The 9,748-nt window shown below is 44.8% G+C and overlaps 1 protein-coding gene across 1 annotated transcript; it reads right to left on the minus strand.

The window, feature by feature from the left end:
- Positions 1-1,981: 1,981 nt before the first annotated feature.
- On the minus strand, positions 1,982-7,505 carry LOC118901889 (neuroblastoma breakpoint family member 4-like). The gene is made up of 3 exons (XM_036865686.1): positions 7,054-7,505; positions 4,212-4,436; positions 1,982-2,178 (listed from the first exon to the last, which is right to left on the minus strand). The coding sequence occupies exons 1-3, from the start codon at positions 7,217-7,219 to the stop codon at positions 1,982-1,984; spliced, it is 588 nt and encodes a 195-aa protein (XP_036721581.1). The 5' UTR covers positions 7,220-7,505.
- Positions 7,506-9,748: the final 2,243 nt, after the last annotated feature.

Genomic DNA, 9,748 nt, shown 5'->3' on the forward strand with positions numbered 1-9,748 from the left:
AGTGTAACTGGCCCAACCCATTTGCATCCCATGGACACCAACATTCTAGAAAGGTAATTTCATGCTGGATCCACCTTAGGGCATTTCTAGGAATATTCTCAACATATAGACAAAAAAAACTCTGAAGTAAAAGTGAAAAAGCATTAGTTTTAGTTATACTAGATTCTCATCACTTTTTTCTCAAACTTTTCCCAAAGAAAGAGTCTCTCCTAGTATTTTATGCTAGTGCGTAGAAGGGCATGAAAAAAGATAAACATAGGAGAATGAGGCCTAAGATTCATTATGGGGTTTTTGCATAAGGAAAAAATTAAATGAAAAAAAAAAACCAATTTGTTGATTCTGCAGTTCTGAACCCATTAGGGAAATCCATTTAGTGAATAGCAAACTGCAAGTTGCATTTTCACAGTAGAAAAGGAAACACTAAATTTCATTATTGTGGGAAGGGGAGATACTATTTTATACTCTGGGTTTTTATGTAATTTTTTTAACTCTATTTTGTATGATAAAAATTGTGAGAAACTTGGATCCAAACAGAGATATTATATATCTAACCTATCTTTTTTCTCTTTTCTCTTCTCTGAGCTGTACAAATAGTTCTGTTGAGAGAAGAATGCTAATTCCCTTAATGGCTGATATTCAGCTTTTCTATGAAGTAGCCACACAATGGACACTGCCATACTGGTTACTGATATCCTACCAGATCCACAGTCCTTCTAATCCCTAGATGCATATTAGCAGAGCTTTTAAAAATACTGATACCCAAACCTCACTGCAGAACTTTAGAATCAGAATTTCAATGGATTGGGTTAAGGCATTCATGGTAGATCAAAACTCACCCAGTTTTTATTTTATAATAGCATGATTTAGAACTACTCATTAGACCTACACTATTTCACACCATTCTTTTTCTTCTCTCCATCTACTCCAGCATGGACTTCTTTCCCACTGGCCCTAAAGATTTTTCGGTCTTTCTCTGACACTCTCATATAAATAACTTGCCTTCTCAATTAGATTTGTCTGAAGCAATGATCATCTTGTATTCTTGTGTATCTCCCTGGGTCTTCATAAATCTGGCCCAAAGTTAATTCACTACAATGCTCTCCTACATTCCTTGGCCTCAGATTCCAACTCAGTTCATTTCTTCTGGATTCTTACTGAACACGTAGAAGGAGTAATTTTAAGAAAGGGGAGAGGTCTGAATGCCTATGCACTTCATGCTCTTATGCATATTGAAAACCTGGCCTCTGGATCTCCTTTTGGCCAACGTCCCTTTAGGGTGCCATCTACTGTCCTCCACCTACTGCCAGCTCGTCAGTCCCTGGAAGCCCCATGCACATTAGCACAGAACTGCCCACCTGGGGCTGAGGGGAACCTGACTCCAGGCCAGTCCAGCACTCCCACCTATGACCCAGGTTCTTACTTAGTTTTTATACTCAGTGCTCTTTTTCCTCAGTTTCAGTTCTTCTTATTCATGTGCAGAGGTTGAGGGTTAAGGGTTTTCCTAGATAAGGTTCTCCAAAAGCCAACCCAACATGCAAGTGATTCATTAACACATGATCCTGGAAGAAACAGGCAGTGGAGTTTGGGAACAGGGAAGGGAGAATAAGGCAAAGAAACCAAGAAAGTGTGTGATATCAGGCGAAGTACTATGTGTTCAGTGGCCTAAATGATGCTCTTCTGATGAGGAGGACCATGGATTTGGGCTTCCCTGTGGCTAAAAGGAAAGGTCAGAGGGAGTATTAGGACAGCAGCTATAGGAACTCAACAGAGTTCAGAGTGCAAACAGGAGATGGAGATGGAAGGGCCATGGCAGGGTGGCAGCCCCCATGGAAAAGAGAGGAAAGACAAGACGAGGTAGCATCAGTTGTTGAGTGAACAAACGAGGAAGAGAAAAAATAGTGGGAAACTGAGCTATAATCTTAGGTAAAGAATATAAGGAAGAAGTACACGTAAGAGCCTCAGATGTGATTATCTCTGTACCCTAAGCTTGAAGGCCAGGGATTCGGCATGCTAGTCTCCACTTGCTGAACAGCAGTTTTCTTCGGATAATCTTCTGTTTCAGGACACTTAAGGCATTAATCTTGCTATAGACCAGACACTCATGCTTGCTGGCAGCTAAGACCTCACCCTTCAGCTTGGGAGGGTTCTTCATTCCAATGGAAGCATCCAAACCCAGCTCTGAAGATAAAACCACAGCCAACAGGATCCGTTGTTATGCATGATCTAACTATGACTTACTCCCCCACTCAGGAGGGACATCAAGTAAGGAAAGTGTCCAGGAACAAGAAAGGCCATCTGAAAGTCTATGGTGAGTGGAAACCAATGGAGACATTTTTATATTTGCTTTTTGTTGATCTTCCTAACACTACCCAGTACTGGTAAGATTGCCACGGGGCAAACATGTTCCCAAATGCCAAAAGAAAAAGTCAAGAAAAATAAAACTGATTAAAAAAAAGTTTCCTAGGTAGAAAAGACAAAGGCAAGAAAATCATGCTGGACATAGGCTATACTGCTGGGAGGGAAGAGATTGTAGCGATCAAGCAAAGTCAAAATTGAAGGAAAACCTCAGGATAGAAAAGAACTGGGGAGGTCTAAAACTAGAAAAATTTTCAAATGTGCGTCAATATATATTTCACATATATATGTATCCATACTATGTGTAATATGTATACATACTCAATCTAAATAAGGCATGGAAGATATGATAAAAATGCAACAACACAAGTGTGTGTGTGTTTGTGTGTGTGTGTGTGTATAATGGAACAAATGCATGAGGGTGTTGAGATACTGAATGGACCATTCTAATATCCTTCTGATGAGCTGAATTTGGAAAAGAAAAAAGAAAAACAAGAAGAATGAGACAGAAGCTCTGGTGGGTGACAGGAGCTATTAGATATGGGGGGCAGGAATCACTGGGTGGAGGAGTGTGAAAATAAAGGGCATTAACATTATCCTTTGCTGCAAAATCTGCTGTGAAGCCTGGATTCATCTCAGGCCTCCATGGAAAGTGAGCGGGAGACAGAGTGACTGAGCCAGTGGGGTTAGGTCTTGGCTGGTAATGTGGAAAGCCAAGGACAAGAAGAGGAGAGACTAGAGGCAAGAGAAGACAACTAAATACCACAAGACCTAATGGCTCTTGTCAGGGCTACGCATTCCCTACATTCCCTACATTCCCTGAGCACTTTCTGTGAGACTCTCCATGGTGCCACAGGGGTGCTCCTTCTTATCTCACCTCCACCTGAGGACGTGGGTCTCCCCTCATTTCTCAGATGAGGTCATCGCCTGAGGGATGAGCACCAGGCAGCCCCTGGCTCCAGTGCAGATGTGGAGAGAGGTGGAGGGTAAGGATGAACACGTCCCAGAAGAAATGGATGTGAGGGTTTGAAAGCTCTTTTAAGAAAATCTGAGCAGAGGTGGATCCCAAGGAGAAGAAAACTGAGGACATGGCCATGGAGATGAGTGAAGATGATGAATTAAATGGAGTGTCATAAAATAGACAGATCAGTACACCTCATGGGTGAGGGTGGCCCTTTATTTTAAAAAGAGGGGAAAAAAGGAAAATAACCTGGATATGAAAACTAAACTGGAGGCTGAGTTGTGCGGCCAGGGTTTACATTGCTACAGAATGTTACTAATACACTGTTACTGAGAGCACCTAGCAGGGGGAAATTGACTTGAGGGTGGATGTTGAAAGGAGAGGAAAATACTGGCCAACCTGCCTTTCTGAGGAAGTAAGGGAAGATGGGTCCCAGAGAAAGTGGGGATCAAAAAAGTGCTCTACCTCAGAGGAAACAACGCATGTGCAATCATTTTGTAAGTGTTAAAGCACCAGAAAGACACAATGGTTAGATGTTATATATTCATAGTTGTTATCAAACCATTTTTACTGATCAGGCATTCTGGACATCATGTTGCTTAATATTCCCAACAACCATGGAATGGGGATATAATTTTTCAAGAGTTCAGATGAGGGATGTGAGATGTGAAGACCTAAGGAGATAAATAACTTGGCCCAGTTAAACAATCAGGAGTTTGCAAACCCAGGGCCTGAGGCAGAGCTGGTCCTAAATCCCAGGCTCTTGCTCACCTCACTCTGTTAGAGCATCACAGATTTCAACCGGACCTACAGCGGGCGTGGGAGAGGCCCCATTGCCTCCTCCACCCTCAACCCTGAGACAACTAGAGCTTCCTAATCCCCTTTTATTTTTTACCTAGGAAGAGTGGTCCTTGGCTTCCAGAATCGGGGTTGGCAGTAAAGCCCCAGATGGTGGAGGAAAGACCGAGTGTGGCTTTGCTGTGCCCACAATTGAAATGCTGGTCCAGCTGCAGTTGCAGATAATTGGTCATGTGGGTGCTTTTCTGCAGCTGTGCTTGTGAAGTTTGTACCCCTGGGCCTTGGAAACTCAAAGGCCTTTGGTGACAGTCCTCCCAGTCACCTGAAAGGAAAAGAGGGTTCAGTAGGACCAATCCAAGTTTTCCTGTGCTAATCCCTCCCAGAACACCCATTTCTGATGTCCCTGCCTATGAGTGAAACCACCCAATAACCCAGACAATAAAGGCAGACATCACGTACATGAAGGAGATGTCATTTTTATGGCTGTGCCTGGGCACGCTGAGATGGCAGGTGCTAGGCTGCAACATCCTTGAAATGAAAAATCACCCCCTTGAATCTAGAGGGCTTTGGATGGCATATGAGGTCGCGCCTATTATTCAGCTATTAGCCTTAGTCCTGTAGCTTAGAGAGAAGGCTGTAAACAGGCCGCAAGGCATGGGGGAGACAGAGTTGTTGATATCTACCCACAAGAATAAAAGAACAGGGGAAGAAGCCTAAAGACTTCAGGTACCACTAGAAAAAGAAATTGAGAATCTACAGTATATGGACCAAGTTAATAGCATGTTTCACAGTTCTGGAACCTTTCGAACTTCCTTACGTTTAATTTTTGTCTACCTTTCCACTCACCCATACATGTGTATATTCTATTGCCACATGGGGCAGAGTGGGGATGGATGGTATTAGCAGATAGAAGTAGTGTAGTAGAGGCCTGAATCCCTCGTTGGAAGCTTAGGTACAGAAGTGTTACAGAATCAGCTAGCCACACTGTCCTCAGGTTACCATCAGAACCCAGACACAGGTGGATCTGTGTATTATTTACATGTTCCATTCATTCCTCTCAGCCCATCTGTGTGTGTGGGGGGGAATTTGGCCTTTCCTGGCCCATTCTGAATGATGGCCTGGCAGGGCTGTGCCATATCACACACATCTCACTTCTGAGACGTGTGTCTGAGAATTTCTTCTCCTCCTCATGGAAACTCAGACCCAGCTGTTGGTGTTTCTGAGACAGAGCTCTGCAGCTTTTAAAGGGCACCAGCACAGCCAAATTCAAGGCCTCCCTGGACCCTGAGTGAGAGCAGATAATTCTGGGGGCAGGAGGTGCTGAGAGACATGGACCTCTCACCCCTGGCTGATTTTCCACGGAGAGCCTCGTGGAGCTGTGGCTTCGCCTGGAGGGGCTGGATGAGCAGCCGGCTCTGCTCACGGGACAAAGTGCACTGATGGATTAGGAGCTGGCAGATCTGAGCAGGGACCACAGGAGTTCTCTGCGTCAGTCTGGCAACTTTGTGTTCAAGATTCAGATAGTGTCAAATCATTCGGTTCAGGGCAAAAAGGTGAGCAACATCCTCTCTTAGTCGCTGACGGGTCCGACTGCTGAGAGGAGCGCAAAGAGCCTGAGCCAGGGAGTCAGGCCAAGGAGAGGCCAATGTCCCACATCCCAGTGGCCGGGAGTCTTGGGCAAGTGAAGGGACCTTGCTGAGCCTCAGTGCCCTCGGCTCTACCATGAGATACCACACCTACCTGAGAGTGTCCCACGAGGACTGAATGGGTTATGGCTCACATGGAGCTTGCTTAGTAAGGTGCATGGTATACAACAGGCGCACAATAACCATGTGTTCCATTTCTGGTTTGTGAACTACTATAATCCTGAGAAAGCCTTTGCTTCTCTCTACCTCAGGGAGGAACGGGAAACAGGAGAGAGGATGGTCCCAATGTGAAAAGGCACACACTGAACAAGAACGATTTTTCATGGCCAATTTAATTACACAAGAAGACAGATATAGTCCGATACATAATGGGGTTTCTTCTACTTTTTCAAGATGATTTTATGAGTAAAGCTGCTAACAATCCAAATGCTTCTCATATAGAAGAAAAGTCAAAAAAATAGCCCAAGAAGTAATGCAAACCAGGTTTTAATCTACACGCCCTATGAACTGCTGCCCAAGGGGATCTTGCTCATAAATTAGGCCAATACCCCCATCAGATGTACAGGTTGCGGATAGTTTCCATGAGATTATACCACTGAGACTACACACACGATTGAAACTATAACCCACACATGGAAGGCTCGTCGTTGCTACACAAAGGAGGAGAACCATGGCTATTTCTGAAGGATGGTACACCAGAGCCAGATCTTTGGCTTCCTGGAAATCACAGGGCATGGACAGGATTTTATATTCAAGATCTGGTATGTAAATGCTTCAGAGGGAGGTACGCAGCCCAGGGAAAAAGCCTGGAGCTGGGGAACAATATAACAGACACTGCAAATATGGAGCAGACTGCAAACATGTGGAAAGCCAGGGACTTTGTAAGAAACTCTTCAAAAAATAAAATTAGCAACGTAATTTCATGAGTATGAGGATCCTTATCTTGAAAAAAAGAGGTCTGTTACACAAATTCCTGCAGGTGAGACCGTGGCAGCTGAGATCCTGCCCTTACCCCTCCACTTCCCCTCTCTAGCCTGACTTGATACCGAACGCCTGCACTGGTGAGGGGGGTCCAGGTGACAGAGGGCAGCCTGGGACAAGAAGAATGAAAAGGCACATGATGGATGCCTTTTAAAAATTAAATCCAAGAACGTAATTCAAATCAACATGAGTCTGAGGACCTGTTTACAGGGATGCCGTTCATAGCCTGTACTGGTTGTTGGATACAAAGAATATAGATGCTACCTCGTGACCTACTAGGATCTTAATGCTCTTTATAATGGGAGTACTCACCATTTACGGATAGAACTGAGGAGACCTCCCTTTTATCCGACTGGAATGAGGCACTTCTGTAAGGCGTACAGGAGTCTGACAGATGATGGCCAATAGAACCAGCCAAATCACATTCATCCAGTGAGTCCTGCTGGACTTCATTCTCTTCTATCACCAGCAGCTCCATACTGAGCTTTGTGGGGTCGGGAGGACTGATGATTAAACAGCAAATATGCGTGAACACGGAGTCCTGGCGGGTTTTGATGGGAGGGTTAAGGGACCGGTCATGTTATGGGTTTGGCGTGCATTGTGTTGGAGAGTTTCAACCGAGGAGGTCAACGGACGAATCTGGACCAGCCACCTCGGTCCTTGTAATGGTAAGCAAAGAATTGCAGACTAACACTTCGGGTGTAAGCTCAAAGCAAAGTTTACTTAAAGCATAGACACACTCTCAGAGAGAGAGCGGACTGGCTTCTGCGAAGTGAAACCAGCCCAGCTATACGGGCGCGGGGTGTTTATAAGTGCTTTGAACCTAAGGGTAGGGGTTGGGTTAAGATCAAGTGACAAGGTCTCGTCAAGTGAGTGACGGGTTTTACTGCGCATGCTTTTACCCCAAATTCCATGTTTTTACCCAAAATTCGCTAAGAAAAGCCCATGGGGTGGGGGGTGGGGGTGAAGCCACATGTAAATTCTATTATAGTGATGACATAATGAGGTTGGGGTTATCTCCGGTTATCGCTCGGCTCAAACTGCGCCTGCGTGCCTCGGGGAATTCCCCTTCGGCCAGGTGCTTCCTGCTGCTTCAGGATGTGCTGACCGCAGCCTGCCCCTCAGGCCCTGTTTGGCTCACATATCCCGAGTCTCCACCTCCACCTTCCTTTGCTGCTCATCTCTAGCTAGCTGCCTAACAGTCACAGAAAACAAATGGAAGTCCCCATAAAGGGAGGTATAACAATCCTCTCCTATCTGGGGAAAGGGAGAGAGAGGGAGGGGGAGAAAGTGAGCATGAGGTGCTCTGAGCACTGATCAGAAACGAGCCCAGGAGGAGGAAGACTGAAGTACCCCAGTACACAGCAGTCACATCACACACGCCTTCAGAAACCATAAAGGCAGCTTCAACTATAGCATAAGTTTTTGGTGAAATTTTCATGTAGCAGCCAAGTGAACACAGGCTCTGGCAGCATAATGGGCTCCTAGAAATCCTGTGTCTTCAAGGCCAATTTCTCTAATACTGAGATGTGACACGAATTTTTTTTCTCGTTACTTTCCTTGCCATCAAATACCTGCCAGTGTGGTAAGGCCAAACAGGCAGAGGCAGATATGCATCTCATGCTGGTTTTAATAAAAAGGAGAGAACAGGAGACTGCAAGAAATTGGGTGACTGATTAGTACCCCTGCATCAACTGACTGTAGGTTACTATAATTGAGAGGGATTCATAAAGGGGCCTATATAAGTACCACAGTGAAAACAGACAACATTATTAAAAGGGACACTTTGTGGTTGTCAGAATGGAAGAAATAGGCATATTCAGCACTTTCTGATTTCCCTGCATCTGAGATGACCAGAAGTCACCACTGAATTAAGACCCATGTTTCATCATAGTTACCTAGAACAGATAAGGTCTTGGTCTTCCTCTTCCTCAAGAACAGTATGACTTCCTACGGATAAATTCAGACAGGGCCAGAAACATTAAGCAGATCATCCTGTGTATGATAATAATCCAGTATCCAATACTACCATGGGGACAAAAACATCACCAGTGGGACGATAGGATATTTTAAGAAGAATATTCCAGGAGGCCTCAGGTTGTGTCTTGTGTACCTGCCTTGGTTTGCTTTCCTGAGCCATCAGCCAAAATCTCCCTGACCTGGTAGATCCTCACCACAGTATCCTCTTCCAAGTCTGAGTAAAAAGTTAAACACATCTTTTCCCCACAGATTCTGGGGAATAGCTCACCTGCATTCTAACAGAATACTGTAATATTCAGGCTTTTCTCATAATATGCTGGCTGGTTTAGCAGAATGATGGATGGAATCTACAAAACCTTGAATCAAAATGAACGTTTGTTGCTACACTGAATCTTTGGCCATTCATGGGTAGGGAAATGCCAGGGCTCTGCCTTGGTTCATGGAAACATACAAGCAAGGTGATGGTAGAGGTCTTCGTGTCCTGGTGTTCAGATGACTGCTTCACTAGGACAGCCAACTTAGAGGAGACAGACACTGGGGATGACAGCAGTGACACCAGGGAAACAACAAATCCAAAAATGGAGTTAAGGCTGTCAACATCTCTGGAAAGGCACAGAAATTTAAGGGACATACTTTGGGTATGAAAATGGGAGGCTTGCATGTAAGAAGAGACATTTCATAGGAATCAGGAAAAAAAACAGTCATCTCTGTGCACTTGTACAGCTGCAAGTGAGTGAGTTTGTCACACCTGCCTTGGATCCATTATCTAACTTGGGGCCTGACCCATAGGCTTGGCCTGGATGAAGAAGAGAGCACAGCTCCCTGACCCACCCGATGTCTGTGCTTAAAACTCTATCATAGAGCCTGATTTTAATCACTATGTCTACAGAGCTTCTACACAGGTATGACAAATCTCAGCACTGCCTGAGGGGTGGGATACAAAGAATACAGAGTCTACCTGGGAGTCCAGTTGGAGTTTTATCACATTGATAAAGAATACTCACTGGTTACATCCCGAGCATAAGAG

The sequence above is a fragment of the Balaenoptera musculus genome, chromosome 1 (assembly GCF_009873245.2).
Source record: "Balaenoptera musculus isolate JJ_BM4_2016_0621 chromosome 1, mBalMus1.pri.v3, whole genome shotgun sequence".
NCBI classification, from domain to species: Eukaryota; Metazoa; Chordata; class Mammalia; order Artiodactyla; family Balaenopteridae; genus Balaenoptera; species Balaenoptera musculus.

What these genes read in the sequence shown, in the direction of transcription:
- LOC118901889 (XM_036865686.1), bottom strand. Translation starts at nt 7,219, where the DNA reads ATGGAGCTGCTGGTGATAGAAGAGAATGAAGTCCAGCAGGACTCACTG. An exon ending in CTCAGTTCTATCCGTAAATG is followed by an intron (nt 4,437 to 7,053) that starts GTGAGTACTCCC and finishes TTTTCCTTTCAG; the next exon opens with GTGACTGGGAGGACTGTCAC. An exon ending in CCAAGGACCACTCTTCCTAG is followed by an intron (nt 2,179 to 4,211) that starts GTAAAAAATAAA and finishes TTTTATCTTCAG; the next exon opens with AGCTGGGTTTGGATGCTTCC.